The sequence below is a fragment of the Eschrichtius robustus genome, chromosome 1 (assembly GCF_028021215.1).
Source record: "Eschrichtius robustus isolate mEscRob2 chromosome 1, mEscRob2.pri, whole genome shotgun sequence".
Taxonomy (NCBI): domain Eukaryota; kingdom Metazoa; phylum Chordata; class Mammalia; order Artiodactyla; family Eschrichtiidae; genus Eschrichtius; species Eschrichtius robustus.
The window spans coordinates 97830335-97853629 of NC_090824.1; the positions used below are offsets into that span (position 1 = coordinate 97830335).

Genomic DNA, 23295 nt, shown 5'->3' on the forward strand with positions numbered 1-23295 from the left:
TCTGCTGAGCGGGTAGATGATGGTGAATTTGAGGTTTTGACATGATGAGTTTGACAACTCTAAGACTGCTAGTTAGCAGTTCTAACTGCTAGTTAGCAGTTCTAACCTTTTACTGTGGTGTCATGTCAATTCTCTAAGTCAGAATCACTCCAAAGATTTACTTTCTCCATATCCATTCCCAGCCCTCAGAATTTTCCTGGCTAAAATTCAAGTGTACAGGTTTAGAGTCAAACTTGGGGTCAAATGCCACTTAGGCACTAATGCCCCTATTACTAAGTTGTTTTTTTTTTCTTTAAAGACAATCAGATGTATTTATTTATTTATTTATTTATTTATGGTTGTGTTGGGTCTTCGTTTCTGTGCGAGGGCTTTCCCTAGTTGTGGCAAGCGGGGGCCACTCTTCATCGCGGTGCGTGGGCCTCTCACTATCGCAGCCTCTCCCGCTGCGGAGCACAGGCTCCAGACGCGCAGGCTTAGTAATTCTGGCTCACGGGCCCAGTTGTTCTGCGGCATGTGGGATCTTCCCAGACCAGGGCTCAAACCCGTGTCCCCTGCATTGGCAGGCAGATTCTCAACCACTGTGCCACCAGGGAAGCCCTATTACTAAGTTTTATTACTAACTGCTAAAAGGTATCAATAACTATCTCTAAAATTCTAGGATACCAAGTACCCAACTATAAAATTTAAACATTTAAAAAATTACTTTCACTAATAAAAAGTGAACAAATATACTACCCAAATTATCACGTACATCTCTCTTGAACAACTAATTATACTATAAGGAAGGACTAAATTAAGAGGCACTGGGCTCTCTTACACTGACACAAATGGACTCTACAATTGAGCACCATAACATACTGGGTCCATATTTTTAATTAAAGGGTATTTGCATATAGGAGAAAGAGAGTGTGATAAGAAATTTTATTAAACTTAAATAATTCCAAATTACAAAAAAACTCTTAAAAGTTACGAAGGTCCATAAAACACTTCATTTACTGTAAAACACACTTCAGTTAAAACCTTTTCAAGAAAAACCCCATATGGAATGTAGACATATCATGTCTACATTTTAAGAATTATAAAACCAACTCTGGTAGAGCTTTGTCAGTTCTTCTTTCTACTTATTACTTTTTCTCATTCGTTTCTTCTTCCCTTGTTTTTCATCATCATGTGTCAGCTAATGCTACCTAAATGCATTCAACCTATTTATTTAGTTTTCTCCTTCTCTGTAAGGCATCATATATAAAGGAAAATTCAGACCTTTAGAAGTATGTCACAGAATTAAAATGGTTAGAATACATCATACAAATTATAGTCTTATGTTAAGTTTATCTTACCTACTTCCTCTATCTAAATGTATATGTATATTTTAAGTTAACTTTTTTTTTTTTAATAAATTTATTTATTTATTTATTTATTTTTGGCTGTGTTGGGTCTTCGTTTCTGTGCGAGGGCTTTCTCTAGTTGTGGCAAGCGGGGGCCACTCTTCATCGCAGCGCGCGGGCCTCTCACTGTTGCGGCCTCTCCCGTTGCGGAGCACAGGCTCCAGACGCGCAGGCTCAGTAGTTGTGGCTTACGGGCCTAGCCGCTCCGCGGCACATGGGATCTTCCCGGACCAGGGCATGAACCCGTGTCCCCTGCATTGGCAGGCGGATTCTTAACCACTGCGCCACCAGGGCAGCCCTAAGTTAAGTTTTTGACTCCCACAAGTAAGAGACTTTACCTGATATTTAGGCATCTTTGAATACTCCATAATCGTATTTCTTACATCATTCTGATGGTCTTATTTGAGGTAAGAGATACAAACTTAAAGGCAAATATGGAACGAAAGGGACCTCCTGGAATCACTACATCTCAATTTCCATATAGTCACCAATTCAATCCAAAGTTAACAAAATCTAGTTAATAGACATTAAAGTAAATTATTCACTTTAGTACAATAGTTCAATCAAAATGTATGCTATTAAAAATACAAATGTTGGGGAATTACTGGCGGTCCAGTGGTTAGGACTCTGCACTTTTACTACCAAGCGCGCAGGTTCAATCCCTGGTCAGGGAACTGAGATCTTGCAAGCTGAGTGGCACGGCCCCCAAAAAAAAAAAGTTGGTATTTATATTACAAAAAATGCACTTGAGTCTACCTTTTAGATGTAGGGTAATAAGTAACATGTCCTGACAGCAATTTCACAATTAACTATAGATCATATGAGAAATAATCATTTATAAAAGCTTATATCATTATCATTTCCTTGGCTTTAGTTTTAGGAAAAACTTTATTTCCGTTGTATTTATCACTTGATCATTTCCACAACTTAAGTTCTTAAGGGATGGAGAAGCTTAATTAGCACTTTTCCAGGTCTTCTTAATTATCTTGATGTAGCTGTTATTACCCTTAAAGCTCAAATTAGTTATTGGTAATTTATGAAAGCAACAGTTAAGAAATAAAAATTTTCAGCCAGGAAACACACCTTTCTGCTAGTTGTTCTGTACACTTTAAAACTCATTTAACCAACAGTTATTGAACATCTTACACTTGCACGCGATACTGTAGTTACTGGCATATTCAGCTTTTCATTGCTAGACCACAGGGTCCTTGAGAAGCAGGGTTATATTCTAATGAATTTTGGGGCCTGGGAAAGAGTTGAGCTCAATGAGTAGTCCGTGGAAATCATACAGGGAGAAGCATTTTTTAAGAGAAATGTTAAATAGGTGATTTTTTAACTTCAGTTAAAAAATGCAAGCTATTTGTACATTTTTTCATATTCCTCAACTGTTTTTTCTTTTTTTCAAATTGTGTATAAGCTTCAAATATTTGGAACTCTCATGTTGATGATGGTTTCTGCTAACACTGTATTTTTCCTGAAAAATATGTTTAATTCTATTTTGAACTAAACTCCAAAATAGCAAAATAATCACACTGCTATAAGGATTTACTTACGGATAATATTTCTTTTATCTTGTTTGACGTTTCTTTAAACCTCTGTAAATCCATGCTATCTCTGTGTCCTTAAAAAAGAAAAAAAAAACGATTACAACAAAAAATACTTGTTTTTTTTTAATTCTATCAAAATAATGTCATTGCCTAGTCTATTCAAACAAGTGACGTATGTTGTCTTGTAAGTAGTTTTGATGGCTCTGAAGTTTCCTGTAGCTTTCCTGATAAATACTGAAAATAGGTGTCAAAAAGCTGGAGAAGATGAGTAGTTCAAGTTTACAGTAACAGGATCCTAAAAGAATCCAACATGTGATATGAAGTGAACTGCTTGAAATTTAGAAGAGGGGGAGCAATCATTTTTACTCTCAATAAAAAAAAGCATTATATACATTTATTATACATATATACATATTACATATAAATATGGACATCAAACATATAGATATCTATATCTACATATCCATACCACTGGCAATATATTAACAAACAGACTAAAATATGTTTTTTAAAAATAAACTGGGATAGATTTTATGTAGGAAAAGTTGTCTCTATAAACCCACAGTGAACTCACATAGCCTAGCAGTAGAGATCAGCATGCTCAGTACCTAGATAATCCATGGGGTTGGCCCTAATTGTGGAGATATTTACATAGACATAACATTCTGTGAACCATCTCTATACATGTTCCGTGACTAGGTAAATTCCTAGGCTGGGAAGGCTCATATAAGTGTTAAAGACAAGGTTAGGAAGCCACCTGAAGGAAAAATTCAAACTTGAAGAGACAGAGGGCCTTCTTCAAACCTTGGAATATTCTGGTTATGTCCACGAACAACCCAAGTTGTTTTCTAAGAATTCTTTGTTAAATACTTTTATCTTTAATAATCTAAGAGGAAGGCTGTTAGAACACTATATTCTACAAATATTTGGGGCTTAGCTAGCTCTACAAAGCATTCCCTCTTCACCTTTTCCTTCCACGTGGCATAATGTCAACATTTAAATAACAAAACATCATCACTAAAAACAAAACAAATAAAACCTTAAACATACAAACCACAATATTAGTTCTTTCTTTTTGCCTTCACTGCCAAGCTTTTAAGAGTCGCCCCCCCCAGTCACTCTCTACATTCACTCCTCCCATTTGTACTTTATTTCACTATAATCAGGCTTCTTCCTCTATCACATCCTTCACTGAAACAGTTTTCACCAATGTTATTAACATGTTATCATTGCCAAAATAAATATATTTTCAGTCCTTATTTTACTTGAGGTGAGGTATAAGAATGAATCACTCCTGGGCTTCCCTGGTGGCGCAGTGGTTGAGAATCTGCCTGCCAATGCAGGCGACACGGGTTCGAGCCCCGGTCTGGGAAGATCCCACATGCCGCAGAGCAACTAGGCCCGTGAGCCACAACTACTGAGCCTGCGCGTCTGGAGCCTATGCTCCGCAACAAGAGAGGCCGCGAAAGTGAGAGGCCCGCGCACCGCGATGAAGAGTAGCCCCCACTCGCCGCCAACTAGAGAAAGCCCTCGCACAGAAACAAAGACCCAACACACCCAAAAATAAATAAATAAATAAATACAAATTAAAAAAAAAAAAGAATGAATCATTCCTTTCTGAAGTGATCTCTGGGTATATACTCTCTGGGTATATAAATGGGTTGACCATAAATACTCATTTTCCAAGTAGAGTCTTGGCTTTCCCTATTATCCTAATGTAAATATTAGTAACACACCCTTTCACTCTCAGAAGTGTACTGGTTTGGATGAAAAACTATATGGTCAGCCTATTTATAAAACACTGCTCTTTTCCAGTTACTTCTAGCCTCCCCTATACCTTTGTCTTGCAACACTTACAAATCACTCAAGTTCTTTCAACAAAAGTTGATCAAATTCAACAGACTGTGCTTAAATTCAAAAGACAGAGTCCAAATAAGTTTTCCATACAATTGTTATTATAGTAAGTTGCACCAAAGAGGTATGTGCTAATATAACTAGTATAGCCCAATTCAACCTACTTCCCTGACTTCTGACTCCTTAAAAAATTTTTAGAACTATACTCTATGAAAAGGTAGTCCACTTGTCACACAGTACATGATTTCAATAATTAGCAAGTTATTTTTATTTCTAAGGTGATAATTATAATTAAAAAATAAATAATGCTGATGTACAAGTATCAGTTTGCCAAACTTACCTACAAATGCTCCAAATTCTACATTATCTCCTTCTGCAGCTTTAGAACAAACAGTTTCTTGATCTTTGGTTATAGTTTCCAAGTGGCTTTTGCAACTTGGCTGGGATGGTGTACTAACAAAAAATTTGGTTGGTGGGGATAATACATGTGGTATGCTATTAGATGAACTGCCTGATTTTTGATTTTTACTAAACATTTTTAAGGTTTCTACTCCATGTTGTCTCTGTCGCAGTTCTGGAGGAGAGACAGCACTTGGGAATAAGGCACCACAAGAGGAACCAGCCTCTGGAAAATTGAATTCTTTTCTCTGGGGTATTACAGGTAAATCCTGACCAGATATGTTAGATTGGGAATCTTTTTCATCTTTCATAAAAATATTACAAAGAAAAGGATTATTACTTTCAAGACCACCTTGAGGAAGAGAGGAGCTAAGTGTATTTACAACACTGTGCTTTTTCCACACAGAAGGTCTTACAGGACCATCATCAATAAGGTTTTGAGCCAAATGTTTGGAAATGCTCAATTCTCGTGTGATTTCATTGTGAACTTTGCTAGCTTCTGAAGCTTTCTGGGCAGTGAGTGTTTTTAATGTATCTACAGTCAGGGCTGAAAGATCTTGCAAATGGCCAATTTGAGAATCTAATGATTGTAATGATCTTTTGATATAGTTGACGCGATCTCCAACTTCTTTAATCTGAATGGACATCTGTTCCACTCTGTAAGGGAAACACAGGAGTTTTACAAATGTTAAAAATTAATGGTTTTGAAATATCCGCCTGCCAATGCAGGGGACACGGGTTCGATCCCTGGTCAGGTAACTAAGATCCCACGTGCTGTGGGGCAACTAAGCCCGCGTGCTGCAACTACTGAGCCCACAAGCTCTGGAGCCCACGCGCCACGACTAGAGAGCCCACACACCACAACAACTGAGCCCGCACACTCTGGAGCCTGCACGCCCCAGAGCCCGCACACTCTGGAGCCTGCACGCCCCGGAGCCCACACGACCCAACTAGAAAGAAGCCCACATGCCACAACTAGGCAGAAGCCTGCACACTGCAAAGAAGAGTCCCCGTGCCGCAACTAAGACCCAACACGGCCAAAAATAAATAAATAATTAATTAATTTAAAAAAGAAGGATCAAGTGTTAATCCTATTATAATAAAAATATAAGATTTTAAAACACACTTTTGTACCATAGCTATTTATTCCCCCATCAGAGTAACACAAAACTGTGTATTCAGCTACATACACATAAACTACTATTACCATTATTGTACCTACACAAATACCATATACTTTTAGAACGTAGCAAAACTAACGGAAAGAAACATGTTTTAAAACAATTAAGACAGTTTAACTTTTCTCCACCAACTCTTTTCTGCTCTCTGTAACAAGGGTCAAAAAACAATTAAGAGACTGACTTACTGACTTACATGAAGTCTTAGAAGTAAAGAACTGAACTGTCTCCCAATATATTATGTAAAACCATTACTAAACTTACTTGTTTGACAAACATAAATTGAACAATGACCATGAGTAAGAGACATAACTAACAGAACCCACTCTGACATAAAATCAGTTAAAATTAAAGAGTTTCTGAACCTTTCAAAAGTGACACGAATTCTCTCTTCACTCCCAGAATGGAATTTGTCATCTTTTTCATTAAAATACATCTCAACACACTGCTCTTCAAAATCATGAAGTTTCTTTTGATCTTCTTCTGTTAAAAAAAGTTCTAAGGAGGGAAAAGAAAAAAAAAAATCAACAGAGACATCGAGAAAAACTTTAGCTCATGAGTTTTATGTTATTTAGAGTTCATAAGGCTATGTAAATCATCTGCATTTTTTTTTCTCTTTTTACTGGTGTGTTTCTAAAGCCCTAAACAAGTATTTCTACTTCTTTCTTCACTCACAGTGTGATGCTGGAAGAATAGTTTCCAGTACTTCCTCCTTTTCCTATAAAATACCCTTCCCCATCTCCCTCTCACACCTCTCCTTCGCATACCTAGGTAGAAGAATATAAGAAATGATTTGGTAGAATAAAAAGCCACTGTAAAATTTTAGGCAGAGTTTATTATGTCTCACGTAGTATACAGAATGTACTAAAAGTGTTATTGTTTACACAGCAGTCAAAATGGTTTGTAGAACAGCAAGTGTTATTATGGTTTACACTAGCATTTTAACAAAACCGAATTGAGATGCCATACCAAAAAGGAAGTTTAATACTAAATTTACTTTTATAGATAACCATATTGCACTTTAAATTCTTTTACGTTTAGGCAAATTCAACAAAAGCCTTTACAATAACATTAACCAGTTAAGTCTTCTGAATAAAATTAATACTTAGCTTTCAGGGACTTCCCTGGTGGCGCAATGGTTAAGAATCTGTCTGCCAACGCAGGGGACACAGGTTCGAGCCCTGGTCCGGGAAGATCCCACATGCCGCGGAGCAACTAAGCCCGTGCGCCACAACTACTGAGCCTGCACTCTAGAGCCCGCGTGCCGAGAGCCCGTGCTCCACAACAAGAGAAGCCACCACAATGAGAAGCCCGCGCACCGCAACAAAGAGTAGCCCCACTTCACCGCAACTAGAGAAAGCCCGCGTGCAGCAACGAAGACCCAATGCAGCCAAAGATAAATAAATAAATAAATTTATTTATTTAAAAAAAATACTTAGCTTTCAGTGTAATACTGATAAGTGATAAAATAAAAACATTTGCCTTAATATATTTTACTTACTTGGTCCAGCCGAAGTCTTGTCTTTTTTTCTTCTTTTACATATGCAGCAAAACAGAGAAACTATATGGCTGAGAATGATAAGTGGTGGAGGCAGGACTGGTTTCTCATGATAAGCCATAATAAAATGATAACGTTGGTACTTCCATACAATATTGGAAATTGCCTTCACTTGTAAATACACATTGCTTGAATAACAAAGAATAAAAATAAACAAACTTAGCTAATCACATTTTAAAGTTTTAAATACTAAAATTTTATTGTAATTCTGCTCTAAACAAGGATTCAAAGAAGTACCCCACCATAAACAAGACTAAAAGGCAAATGCGAAACTGGAAAAAAATACATGCAATAGTATAAGGCAAAGTTTGATATTGTTGAGGGTCTTAATTATAAACTCCCAGAAAAATCGGCAGAAAAGATGATTTTAAGCTTTTAAAATTATATATAAATGACAAAAACAGAAGAAAATATTCAACCTGAGTAGTAACAAAATAAGTGCAAATAAAAACAAGACTCTTATGTACTGTCAAATTAGCAACCATTAAAAAGATAATACCTACTGTTGGCAGAGATTTGGAGACACAGGCCTATTTTGACTTAAATAGAAGAAGTCCGAAATATACATATATTGAATAGTTCTACTTTTAGGAAAACACTCTAAGGAAATACATAAGGATTAATAAAAAATTTAACCACAATGTGGTTTTGGGGAACAAAAAATTATAAACAATCGAATGGAGCAATATAACATATTGGCTTAAAAATTACAGTCTATATCATGGAATACGAGGTAGTCATTAAAAAACTGGAGAGGGATATTTATTAATGTAGGATAATATTCATGTTTTGCTTAGTTAAAAACAGTATACAGAATATAAAAACATTATTTTTGAAAAGAAAAAGTGGTTCATATATATAAGAGATAAAAAGGATGTATACCAAAATACTAAGAATGGGATTACTGAAGAATTTTCTATTTGCCTTTCTGTTTTGTATACTGCCTGTGTATTCCCTGGCCACCTTGTAATAAATACCAAATAAAGATTAAATTTATAAAAAAACTGCATGTTGAAAGATAGAGTCTCAAATTTAGAATGAATTTGATTTTGAAAATGCATGCCTTCTTATTGGTAATTTTCAAAAATAATTTTTAGTAGTTTAAGCCTCAATAAAATCTTTATATTTTAAATTTTGTATAGTTCCTTCAAAAAGAGAACTATATATTAAATGATCTCATTACAATAAGCAACCAAATAAAATTCTTACTTGAAAAATGCAATAAGAAGATTGACCATAATGATATACTGTACAAAGAGGTAGACTGCTTGAAGAAATGGAGTCAACCATGTCCCAGGACCACAGATTTCAGTGATACTGGAATCCTTTGCACAAACTTGAGAAAGGAAAAAAAAAAAAAAATTAAAACAGTAATTTACCAGTTACTGCTTCTAGTCAATATCTGTGTAGGTTTGTTTGAAGGAAGTTTTGATTATGTACATATCTGTTTCACAGATTCTAGCAAAAGCTTCTGGGCAGGCAGCCATACAAACACCAACTTAACAGTATTCCAAAAGAGAAGAATTTTGTGAAGGATGTGGGTACTATTCTACGACTCTACTCCATACAAGGAAGTGTATTTCTGTATTATGTCTACCCTCCAAGGTAGGGTTTAGCCAGAGGAGCATTAAGAAGAATAAAACTCCCAGATTCAGCCACACATTTCTATAAGAAAAATAACTGAACCAGAAAAGAGTATGATAAACTCATAGTAAATTTACAAACATAATGATTACTGACTTTAGCTTATTAGGCCACAAAGGAGGGTTGAAGGAATGGTTAAAGTGCCTCTTAAATACACAATGATTAGATCTGAATTCCTTGCATTTCATTGCCTCCATCTGGAATGTTTCTGAAGCCATAACACAGCTGAATTAAGGAAGGGAAGAGCTTTAATACCCACCACAGAGTTATGAGGAATAAAGTAAAATAAATTCAAGTAGGGCCAGGATTTGAATTAAATAATCTTGAACTAGTGACAAGTTTTATACAAATCTTTATAATACACTTAGCACCTGGTGTTTTGTAAGCATTTAAAAAATATACATCGTTGAAATTCTCATCATGGCTGTATCATTCCTTTCACATAAAATGGTTTTACGAGCAAACTGATGCATAAGGTCCTTTCACTCCTAAAAAATTTTATGAATCTATTTCCACTCTATTCAGATTAGTATGATGAAGCAAATACCCAAGAAAGAGAATGCAGGAGAGTGAAAAACTATATCCAATGCGTTATAACTAAACTAGAGCCACATAAGAAAAAGCAGACGATAAAAACCTGGAAATGACACTAAACAGGAAGCCATTAAACACAAAATTTTACCAGGCTGGTAAAACCTCACTGTTTTAACCAACATCTCGTAACAACTGATGACTACTATGTGACCATCCCCTGATCTAATCACCTATAAATAGGTGGGTAAGGAGCAACACAGAATGGGGGTGATGGAGGAGTAAAGTTAAGATGCGAGAGAGAGAGAGAGCAAGAGAGAACATGAGCAAACTAACAAAATAAAGATTCCATAACTCAATGTGAAGGTCAGAAGAACATCCTTGAAAGTTGGCAGTATCAACTATGTTCACAAGTTATCTAGCCTTTTTAACTAAAACAATAGAATAGCTTTATGCAGAGAATGTATTCAGGGTTGAATTTTACAATTCAAGAGTATATACAATCCAACTAATCAATGTAATTCCATTACCCCTGCCCTGTTTAAAGACAGGCAGACTGAAGCCAATTTGAGCTAATGAGATTAAAAAACCGGTTCAATAGAAGGCATCTGGGAAAGGGACTTTTTCCCCTGAAGAGAACCAATGGAAAACAGTGTCTCCTTCCTCCTGTTGCTTGTGACAGAGTCTTACAATTGTAAAGGAAAACCTGTATGAATCAGACACTTATTACAGAGGACTGGGATGAAAAAGAATGTGTCCTTAGCATGAATTAACCAATCCCAAAGACCACTCTACCTCTGAACTTTCTGTTATGTGAGCTAATATATGTCCTTACTGTGTAAGCCAGTTTAGGCCAGATTCCATTAATTACAGCTAAAAAAAATTCTGAAATACTTTTTTTCAATTAATTTTTGTTATGTTTCTTCTGGGATTAACTAATGTATCGTGGGAGGACTTAGGTTGGTAACAGTTTGATTTGTGAAAATTTGTAATATTACTATAATGCAATTTTGACTTTGAAATATGAAATAACCAAAAGATATATTTGTACACATAAATCCTTACCATCAATTTCATATGCATAAACTTCACCAAAAATCATCCAGTATGGATGAAAAACTATGTCTTTAGCAAGAGTCCAAGATGGTGCTTCGCGAGGATAAAGTATTGCCTTTCTGGGAACACCAAAACTAAGTAATACAAGAGCCATAATCACTACAATGTAGAACATGTTGGCCACCTGTTAAAAAATGAACACTGTTAAAATACATGGGAATTTAAACACAAAGACAATTCTTCATCTTAAAAAACAGTTTCTAATGTTCCAATAGATAACTTGAATCTTTGAGTTTCTTTTTATTCCTAGCATTAGCATTCAGGAAACCTCATCACTACATAAACCTTAACATCAAGGAAATTATGTAAAAACTGATCTGTAACATCAGATAAGTCATAGGCATCTTCTACATAATGAACCATATCACAGGCTCAAACTGGAGTCTGCCTATCTCATGTCCATGAAGATTTTAAAGAAGTATAGACATAAGGGGCAGATTCAGGGAACCAATTTCCATGAGAGTTCTTTCCTAAAACTGTTCTGTTCTTATACAGGAGGTGCAAACTATCTTTTCTACCTTCCTTTGATAGTACCTTTTGCCCACTTCACAAAAGAAAGGCATTCTTCTCACCCATCCTGAACCCTACCATGGTGCCTTGTCTCCTGGGCTGTGAAAACCTCCTAGGAGGTAAATAAAACAACAAACTGAATTATCAGTATGGGTGTTGAAAAAATAAGTGATACCCGTATCTGGTTAACAAATTCTTTTGCAAGTCACGTAGTTTGCAATTCTTTAATTTCAGCAAAATTGAAAAAGAGCCTAGCTGAGCTATCACATAATAAATCATTAAAAAACAATTTTTATTGCTAAATCACAATGTGAATTTTGACATCATTACTCAGGAATTCAAAGAATTAAGTGAAATGCTATAATGAAACTTTAATTTCTATCCACTTATTTATGTGTACAAGTGTTCAGCACTTACATCTAAGAAAGTGAATGTAGTGTCACTCTAGCAATATGTAATAATATTCATCCACAAATAATAATCTAAGGGGAAAATCCCATGGAGATCAAGAGACTACATGTACAATAAATCTGTACTTTAATCTACTATGAACTAACAATAATTGCAGTACTAAATCAATCTAAAAGAAGTTACTAAGACATTTTCATATGTTTTGAACAAGTATATAGTGAGAGTAGAAATGGAAGGCAGGACTGTGAGAAGTAAAGAGGACAGTAAGTCTAGACTAGATGGAGAAATTATAAAATATTTATTTATATATAATCATTTAGTCTTGATCCTTTACCTTTAAAATTGTTAGATCTGCCAATACATTTTTTTTTTTAGTTAAGTTAGAGTTGAGTCCCTGTGACTTACAATAAAAAAATCCCATAACCCCCCAAGATTCAGTTTTTTTCTTTGTAAAATGGTTAAATAACGCCTTATTTGACCACTTAAGAGAACTACTAAGAGAATATATGTTTTCAATAAACAAAATCTTGGGATAAAAGATTTTTAAAAGGCAAATAATTCATCAAAACATTATTCACGGCATTTGCTGTAATTTGGAATCCAAATTAAGTAAAGAAAAAGCCCAACTCAAAAATTCAAATCAAAACCCAAACCTGAAATATTCTAAAATTATTCAAGGTCTGTTGGCTGATGATTCAGAGGTCTCTGGATTTCATACCTTTCGCATAAAGCCTATTTGACAATCTTCCTTATATTTGATCTAAATTTTAACTAATTAAAATATCTGAATATTCCATTTCTTATATCTAAAATGAGGGTTCCTAGCTTGAATGTATAGGTATATGGAGTGAGTAGGACGAGTTCAGCATTTACCATGTAATTTTCATTAGTCTGATCTCTATTAAAGATGTCAAATGTGAAGATTTCTTCTACTTTAATCTTTCATATCTTTATGAAAGATATGAAGCTGTTTTCTCTGATTAGAAATTCCCTGCTCAAGAAAAATTCCTACCTATTTTCTAAACTTTTTTCAAATACCATATTCCTTGTGAAAGCTTTCAGTCTTCACAAAACAGTTTACCATATCTTTCTCTATCTGCTCACATGCTTGTCTTATATACTAGACTGTGAATTCCATGAGGATCCGGACCATGTCTTATTCATCTTTGTAGTCTCAGCTTAGTATAATGCATAGCATATAACAGATACCCAATGATTAAAAAATGTTAAGTTACTCTAGGAATCTACTACGTACTATAAAATTCATCTTCTTTATTCATTAAAGGTATACTTTAATGAAGGATTTCTTATACTCTGCAGCATCTACTTTAAGCAGATAATTAGAACAGTAACCATCTGAGAGTACTGAAGGAGGTAGAAAGGGAAGATGGCACTAGGAGAAAAAAGATAATGATATGATAAATAAATGGCTGACAAAGGGAAAGACATAATCCTGGTGGAGGGTGGTTCTAAAGAAGATCAAAGGTAAAGAAGAAAATGAAATATATATTTCAGCTCCCTATAATTGGGATGGGAGAACCAGTGGGAGTGTTGGGAGTACATTAGAGGTAAGATTCAGATGGAAATCCAGACAGCTCCACTTTCTCTTGGCTTCCTTACTTTTCCCATCTCCATCTGTTATTAAGATTGTTCACTTTTATACTTCCTGCACCTCCCATTTACTGTATATCACCATTAAATTAACCCAATAACACTAAGTCACTAAATAATCTGGTAGACAATGAGAGCTAGAGCAGTTTTTTGCCCTAAAACGTTAGGCTAAAACCAGTCCCTCCCCCAAAACCTTAACTCCCCTAACTTTTCCTGGAAATACCACTACTTCATGAAAGAATGCAAAATGGATGAATAATAAGTACTTCTTTGATGTGACAAATAATAAACCAGTAATTCTTAACTGGGGAGAGTAGGATACACTCTCCTAGAGGGAAAATGTGTAGTGTGGAAAATCAAGTATAATAATGAAACTTTGTATTCAAAAAATGTAAAAACTTTGTCTTCATGATGCAAAGCAATGCTGATAATCCTGTGAGCTAGTGGGGCTACTTAAAAGATAAATTTAATCTAGAAGACCAATTTTAAAAAGAACTGAGAAACAGCATACACATAATGAGCCCATTTCGATAAAACTATTATATACATTTATTCGTGTGAAGTTTGACACAAATAAACACATGTATTCATATATATGTCTTGAAGGATGGAAAGGTATACATCAAACTGCTAATACTGGATGTCTCTGGAGGGTAGTTTGTCTGCACTTGCTAAAATTTTTTACAATGAATAGTAATTTTAGAATAAGGAAAGAGAAGTTACTTTCACAAAAGCAACAGAAGCATAATAGAGTTTGCCTTTTTCAACTGAAAACTGAAAGTAATTTATGGCAGGAATAGGCCCAAATTTATGGCAGGAGTAGGCCCAGTACATTTTAGATTTTTTTCAGCTCAGTGCATAAAAAATTGCACATTAAACCTGACATGTATTTAAAAAACAAAACCTGCCAGTTGGTTAAGCCTATGGGAAAGAGCAAAATATTGGGCATATTATATCAGGAAAAGATTAGATGTTCTGGATATAAATTTTAAAAACAGTCTGGATCAGTAAAGATAGAAGGAAAGAGGTACCTAAAGACATAAACCACTGACAGTATTTGTTTAGTTAGCATTATCTTGCAAAGTGCATTAATAAGGGACAAGATTAGTGTGGTGGGTTGGAATTGAGCATGAGGAACCCTTGTGAGACTTTTTCAGACTGCCCCACTGGTTGAAAATCATCATAATGAACAATCTGACTAGCTGCTTTCAATATCCATACACTGAAAAGTCACTCCAAGATGATAAGGAAAGACAGAGAAATGTCAACCTACTTCTTTTATGGTAAAGAAAAATAAAAATTTGGGGGAAAAACTCTTCAATGGTTTCCCCTATATTTTTCTTCTCTAAAGTCCTAGTTTTCAATGTTCTATATACTCCAAGCTACTACGCCCTGTCTATCCAATTTGCTAACAAACTATACCTTATCACAAAAAAATTTCCAGTCAGGCTGTTCCTTTTTACTCCCATCTCTCTCAAGCTTTCGAAGAATGGCTCAGATTCCATTGCTTTAACAAAAACCTCCACAAACTTCTCTCTTTTCATGAATCCCTATATCCCCTACTCATTAACTTAATCAATAAACCACATTGATAGTTTACTAATATCTCATATAATTTCCTAAAATACTTTATGTAGGATAGGCTCCTCAAGCTAGATTATGCAACTGTTAAAAATAACTACAGGACTGATAAAGTCAAAAAAGAGAAATGCGGTTTCACAAAGTTCAGGGACAATATCCTAATAACCAATCTGCATTGTCTTGCATAGCAGTGAGAATATAATAAACATTAAAAACTACTTGGTGAACAATTACAGTTTTTTAAATTTATAATCTGCTGCTAAGGATATAAAAATAAGAGAAAAAAATCTTAACTACCAACCTATGAAAATACAATTAATGTTCAGTGTTTTTATGTTGTTTTTTTCCTACTTGAAATGGCTTTATCCATCCAACCAACAAATATTTAGTAAGGAGAAATCTACTATGTGACAGGGACTGTGATAAGTATTGAGATACTAGAGATATAAAGGTGACCAACACCAGACAAGGTTCCTACTCCAAGGAATTTAAAGTCTAGAGGAGAATATAAATAATCCAGTAAGAATGTAGTTTAAAATACAGTTAGACACAGATAAATATTCTGAAGGGAAAAACATGGGTCCCATAAAATTATACAGCAAATAAACTTGATCTAGTTGAAAAAGGTCAAAAAAGCTTCCTTGAAAAAAAAACATGTTGAAGCCAAGATCTGGAGGACAAAACTAAGTTAATTAATGAAAAAAGCTAAGGATATGAGTGTAGACGAGGGTGATCATTTTACGCAGAAAGAACATGAGCTATTCTTGGTTCTCTGATAGGGGCTGTGTTAAATGAAAAAGACAAAGGTTTGTGTGACTAGAACACAAATAAGAGGTCAAAAATGGTAAGAGGTGAGACTCAAGAAAGCAAGGAAGATGTTACTACTGGAGGAAACTAGGTAAAGAGTACACAGAATCGCTCTGTGTTATTTCTTACAACTGCATGTTAATCTGTAACTATCTCAAAACTTAAAGGGAGGGAGGGAGAGAAGAAGGGAAGGAGGGAGGAAGAAAGGAAGGAAAGCAACAGTCAAACTGGGCAAGGCTTATGGGTTTCATTAAGTACACTGATTTCTAGCAGTAATGCAAAATCATTAAAAGATTTTTTTAAGAAGGAGAACTGACATACTCAGATTTGCATTTTGAAATATTACTCTAGCTATAATATAGATTGAAGACAAGCCAGAGTGCTTGTGAGTAAACAGATTACTATACTACTGCCAGTGCCAGATGATGACAGATTGGGTTTAGGGTAGTGGTAGTAAAGATGAAAAGAAACTCATAGATTGGAGCTAGCAAGTTCATATTTTTCAAATAGCCCTAGCAAGTAACATTTAAAAATTAAAGTATTTCAAGAGAAAACAAATAAAATAAGCTTTCCTAACTTTATCCCATCAAATATTTTCTTCAAAAGTTAATATCCTGGGCTTTCCTGGTAGCACAGTGGTTAAGAATCCGCCTGCCAATGCAGGGGACACAGGTTAGAGCCCTGGTCCGGAAAGATCCCACATGCCACGGAGCAATGAAGCCTGTGAGCCACAACTACTAAGCCTGCACTCTAGAGCCCGCGAGCCACAACCACTGAGCCCACGTGCCACAACTACTGAAGCCCGTGCCTAGAGCCCGTGCTCTGCAACAAGAGAAGCCACCGCAATGAGAAGCCCACGCACTGTAACAAAGAGTAGCCCCCGCTCACAGCAACTAGAGAAAGATGACGCGCAGCAACAAAGACCCAACTCAGCCATAAATAAATAAATAAATAAATAAATAAATAAATAAATAAATAAATAAATTTATTTTTTAAAAAGCTAATATCCTTAGGAATGGGTCTATTTGCAATATGAGGCAAATAAACATGAACTATCATTCTCTGGTTCAAGTAAAACTACATTAATAACATATTTTTATGATTTTAAGAAAAAATATCAATAAACCCATGAGTATTATCAGACACCTCTCAACTTACCATTTTTCCAATCATCATTACATAAGGTCCTGCCTGTTGATTTACAGCTAGAAAATCTAGCAAACGCACATACCAAAATATTATGTTAAGACAGTAAATTAATCTTCCAGCCACAAAAACATGATTATCATATGCATTCTCAAAGTTCCATTTTGCTCCAAATCTTAGTCCAAATCCAATGAAGAAAGAAATTATGGCAATTGTATCACTGATATTGAAGTAATCACTAAACCACACTTTAATCTTCTGGCTTATTTTTCCAGCTTCAGACATAAAGATCTACAGGTTTAAACAAAAAAAAAAAAAGTTTCATCACTTTCTTCCCATTAAAACATATACCAGAATTCAATTATACTGTCATAGCAGAATTTTATATATCATTTAATATTTCAAAGTATTTTGACTGTCTTGGCATTTGATCACCAAAACAATTCAATAAGATATCAAAGACAGATACTTCTTATCCTCATTCTCTATATATAGGGGAAAAAAAAGAAAAAAAAAGACCCACAAATAAATGACCTGCTCAACCAAGGTCATCCAACTAAGACACTGAAAATTCTGGATTAGAACACAATTCTCTAGACTTGGAATGTGAGATACTTGTCAAAAGTTGTTTTATTTTTCACTGAAACAACACTAGGATATCCAGGTAGGATCTTCCAAAGGTGCCTTATTTGCAGAAAGTAAACAACTCAATGGTTTAAGTAGCTATACTTAGCTCTTTAATATAAAAAATATTTTAAATTTTTTGTGGGGAATGGTAATACATTTACAGCTTCAAAATCATAGTGTATCAAAAGCAAATAGTGAAAAGTCTCCCTTCCACTCTTCACCCCTAGCCAACTAATTCTCCTTCCCACTACAGGCAATCACTTTTATTACTATCTAATAAATCCTTGCAGAACAGTTTTATGAATAAAAAAATTATTTGCAACTTGCTTTCACAATTTAACAACTTAATTTCTTCAAACATGTTAGCAAAACAACAGATTTCATAAACATATGGGCCGTGGCACTCAAAGGCATTTAAAATGCATAAGCTATTAAATTCCTATTATACCTAAGTGGGAGGGAAGTACAATGCCTTCTATCTATTTTTGCAATTTCATGTATTCTCTAAATGTAAAGTAGAGACATGAAATAATTCATATGTATTTAAATAACTGTGTTATAAAACAACATTTATATAGGTACTAGACTAAACAGAAAGTATAAAAAAATTTTAAAAACCTTTTTTTCCAAAATCAGGATATTAGAAAATTTACAGTTTTAAACTGAAAACTCTGATAGACACAGGGACAGAGGGATCTAAATCTAAACGATAATTCAATGGGCAATACAGTACACTTTAGAGCAGTATAACCTAAGAGCAAAGTAAGAATATACTTATAATTTATCTACCTGATTGGCTATATGTATATTTAATACTTTTTGAGAATGGCAAAGAACATAAACATGAATGTTGAGAAAATAAAACAAAAACAAATCTATTATTTGAGACAAATCATTATCTTTGTAATTGTGACAAAGTTAACAACACAATCTCTATTCTATGGCCATCACTTTTAGAACAGCAAAACCAAACAATCTATACTTCAATAACATCATCACCTACTGGGTGATGTAGGTGGGTATATGAATATACCCACCTACATCATGGTTATGTGTGTGGGTATGAATAACACATACCCACACACATAACCAAAACAAAACATAACACCCTCCATATATACACCAAGTTACTGGTAGGAAAAACTAAAGACATACCTCACGGACTTTCTCAATAGCATACGTAAAAATATAAGCAATAACAATCCATTCTTGAACTGAAGGTAACTGTTCCATTTGTACAAGAACCACAAATGTATAAAGCATCAGAAATCCTAAGTATGCCAACTAATAAAAAAAGAAAATACAAGATATGAATAAAATTTATTATAAAATACAATTTCTTTACTATGAAAATTTCCAAGCATACACAAAAAAAGAGACGAAATGAGCCCCTGTGAAGTATCTCCCTTCAATCATTAAAAAAGTTTCAGAAGTAACTCTTCTTCCATGCAGACATTGCATTTATCAATCAACCATTTATAAATGGTCCCCAAGGTAAAAATGTGTTATTCTAGACTTTAGTTGACTTTTTAGTACTTCTCATAGGAAGAATTTTATAATACCAGGTTTATGTTCTCAGTATAGTCCACATAATTTCACTTATATTATACCTCAGGTATCATACTATAGAACTTCATCACCATCATCAAGAAACACATACTACGTGCCTCCTCCTTCCCCCGACCACGTAGTATTCCTAAGAAAGACAACTGGTATTGGATTAGCCAAAAAGTTCCTTCGGTTTTTAAGTAAAAATAAAAGACACATTTTTCATTTTCACCAAGAACTTTATTGAACAACATATTCACCCTTTTGTTCCACTACCTTCTGACATTTTTCAGGCAACTTCATAATTCCATCTTCCCCAAATTTTTATATTTTTGAGCAAAGAACTGTTCCAGATGCCTTTTAGAGTCTTCCAGGGAATGGAAATTTTTTCCATTAGGAGAAGCTTGCAAAGACCAAAATAAATGGAAATCCGAATGTGCAATGTCTGGTGAATACAGCAGATGCATGAGAACTACTCAGCCAAGCCATAACAGTTCTTGCCTGGTCATCAAAGAAACATGCGGTCTTGTGGTATCCTGATGGAAGATTATGCATTTTCTGTTGAGTAATTCCAGAAGCTTTTCATTGAGTGCTGCTTTCAGTTGGTCTAACTGGGAGCAGTACTTGTTGGAATTAATTGTTTGGTTTTCTGGAAGGAGCTCATAATAGAGGACTCCCTTCCAATCCCACCATATACACAACATCACCTTCTTCGGATGAAGACCGGCCTTTGGTGTGGTAGGTGGTGGTTCATTTCACTTGCCCCATGATCTTTTCCATTCCACATTATTGTACAGTATCCACTTTTCATTACCCATCACAATTTGTTTTAAAAACAGAATGTTTTCACTACGTTTAAGTAGGGAATCGCATGCAGAAATACGGTCAAGAAGATTTTTTTCACTTAACTTATGTGAAACCCAAACATCAAAGTGATTAACATAACCAAGCTGGTGCAAATGATTTTCAACGCTTGATTTGGATATTTTGAATATGTCGGCTATCTCCCATGTGGTATAACGTTGATAGTTGTCGATGTCTCGATTTGATCGCTATCAACTTCAACTGGTCTACCCGACCACGGAGCATCATCCAGTGAGAAATCTCCAGCATGAAACTTCGCAAACCACTTTTGACATGTTCAATCAGTCACAGCATCTTCTCCATACACTGCACAAATCTTTTTTGCATTTCAGTTGTTTTTACCTTTCTTGAAACAATAAAACATAATATGCTGAAAATGTTGCTTTTTTTTCTTCCGTCTTCAATATCAAAATGGCTACACAAAAATTCACCAATTTTGATAAGCTTTTTTTAAATGCACGCTGATATGACAGCTGTCACAATACAGTCTAACAAAACTGTTTCGAATGAAGTTAAAGACAACTAAGCGCTACTAGAGCCATCTTACAGAAAAGACCCAACAAATTTTTTGGCCAACCCAATATTTTCTTAGCTCCCAATCACTGAGGTTGAATCCCAAGAAATGTAAACAAATATGAAAAACATTCTCCCTAGGTAAGAGAACATCCCACCTTTGAGACTCTTAACAAGAAAGGTTATAAGGAGATGATAAGGAACAATATATAATAACATCTGAAGAGTCATTTCATTTCAGAGGAAAACCCAGACTCTCTGACCCTTGAACAATTGTGGCTGAGAATTCTCTCACCGTTTTCCTTGCCTCTACCAGTTTTAAAATAAGCCATATCTTTGATTTGAGCTATAGCAGAGTAGGGAAGTAAACTGCAATAAGCAAAGAAAGAAAAAAGAAATTCCCTCAGTCACTTGGGGGAGGGAGCAGAATGCACGGCCCCACCCCTAGGGGCGTCCTGGAGGGGGTGCCCCAAACCGGGGGTGGGTGGCGGGTACCCACTGCGGCCTCAGCCCCAGCCAAATAATACCTAAATGTTGGAGTTTGGAGCAGAGAAAGGTTTACTGCAGGGCAATGCAAGGAGACCGGTGGCTCATGCCCCCAAAAACCCAAACTCCTGAAAGGGTTTCAGCAAAGCATTTTTAAAGGCCAGGAGCTGGTTATTCCTGTATTTCTCCTGAGACAAAGGATGGGAGAGATTGGCCTTTTCAGCATTTCAAAGTCAACTTTGAAAGTTCGGCTTGTGGGTAGGAGCTGGTGAGGGAGATGTGTTGACACCTTTGAAGGTATATTCTCAAGATGCTGATGTGTTTCTTCAACATAATATTGATGAAAAAACAACCCAGAGCAGGAGGAAAAACAGGAGGAAATGGCAGCTTCTCAGGGACTGCTGACATTGCAAGATGTGGCCATAGATTTCTCTCAAGAGGAGTGGGAATGACTGGACTTTGATCAATGGGAATTGTACAAGGACAGATGTTAGAGAACTATAGGGACCTGGTCACCTTTTTGAAGCAAAAGAAGGATCTCTAGGATGTGAAGGGAATGGAGACAGTAGCCACACACCCAGCTATGTCTTCTTACGACACCCAGATTTTGATGACCACAAAGCAGGCATGGAAGATTTATTCCAAAAAATGCTGCTGGGAAAACACGAAAGTTGTCGACTTGGAAATTTAAACTGCAATAAACTGTGTAAGGTCTTAACCAAGAGCTCTATTTTTCAATAACTACAACAGCATTTATAATGGAGCAACAAGCTATCCCTGCATTGAATCAGACAATAACTTTGACCGAGACCCAAGTCTTATGAAACATCAGGGCACTGAATTTTCAGAAAACCATTCTAAAAGTAATAAATACAGGAATGTCTTTTATCAAAGCTCATATATTACTACATATAAGAGGATTCATATTGGAGAGAAGACTTACAAATGTAGTGAATGTGATAAAGGTTTTAATCAGTCTTCAACATCAACTTACTCAACATCAGAGTATTCATACTAGAGAGGAACATTAAAAGTGTAATAAATGTAGGAAAGCCTTTAATCAATCATTAAATCTAAGTAGACAAAGGAAAATTCATACTGGAGGGAAACTTTACAAATGTAAAGACTGTGGTAAAGCCTTCAAATGGTGCTCAAAACTTACTCAACATCAGAGAATTCATACTGGGGAGAAACTATACAAATGTAAAGAATGTGGCAAAGCCTTTACCCAGGGCTCAAATCTTAAGCAGCATCCGATAATTCACACTGCAGAGAAGCCTTACAAAAGTACAGAATGTGGCAGTACCTTTAATCAGCATTCATATCTTATACAGCAGAGATCTCATACTGGAAAGAAACCTTACAAATGTAGCAAATGTGGCAAAGCCTTTAACTGGTTCTCAAAAACATCAGAAAATAACAGTAGAAAAAGTAGAAAAAAACCATAATAGCAAAAAACGTACAAATGTAGAGAATGTGACAAAGCCTTCAACCAGAGCTGTTACCTCGCTCAACATCAGAGAATCCATAGTGGAGAGAAACCCTACAAATGTAATAAGTGATGAAAGACATCAGTCCTAAATATATACTTCAGAAAACACCTGAAGAGTTCACAGTGGAAAGAAACTTGAATGATGAAAAAAAATGTAAAAGTACTTAATCACAAATCAAATCTAAATAAATATCAGAATACATAGTAGAAAGCATTAAAGTCAGTAACTTTTCTGGCATTACTCTAATTGAGACTGTTACAGAAAATCATCTAAAGTTAAAACACTTATAAAATTTGTTTGTTGGTATTGATCACAGGATCACAGGGAATGATGTTTGGACAGGTGTAATTATTATCAGCATCTTTTTTATATTGGCATTATTTGAGATTATTTGAAAATACTATTAGGTAGCAATCATTTATTTTTACTACTCCATGGATGTTTAAAGACCCTGTAATGTAAACTGTACAATGAAAATCTAAATGG

General features: G+C 35.2%; 1 protein-coding gene across 1 annotated transcript in view; it reads right to left on the bottom strand.

Annotated features, from left to right (window-relative positions):
• The window catches only part of TRPM7 (transient receptor potential cation channel subfamily M member 7), a 111984-nt gene that overhangs the window by 25833 nt on the left and 62856 nt on the right, over positions 1 to 23295 (bottom strand). Inside the window, exons 20-27 of the mRNA XM_068551508.1 lie at positions 19061 to 19189; positions 17291 to 17569; positions 11162 to 11336; positions 9131 to 9257; positions 7865 to 8049; positions 6729 to 6861; positions 5127 to 5842; positions 2939 to 3006 (exon numbers count right to left, since the gene is read on the bottom strand). Of these exons, the coding sequence (XP_068407609.1) occupies positions 2939 to 3006; positions 5127 to 5842; positions 6729 to 6861; positions 7865 to 8049; positions 9131 to 9257; positions 11162 to 11336; positions 17291 to 17569; positions 19061 to 19189 (1812 nt within the window). The remainder of the gene's footprint in view (positions 1 to 2938; positions 3007 to 5126; positions 5843 to 6728; positions 6862 to 7864; positions 8050 to 9130; positions 9258 to 11161; positions 11337 to 17290; positions 17570 to 19060; positions 19190 to 23295) is intronic.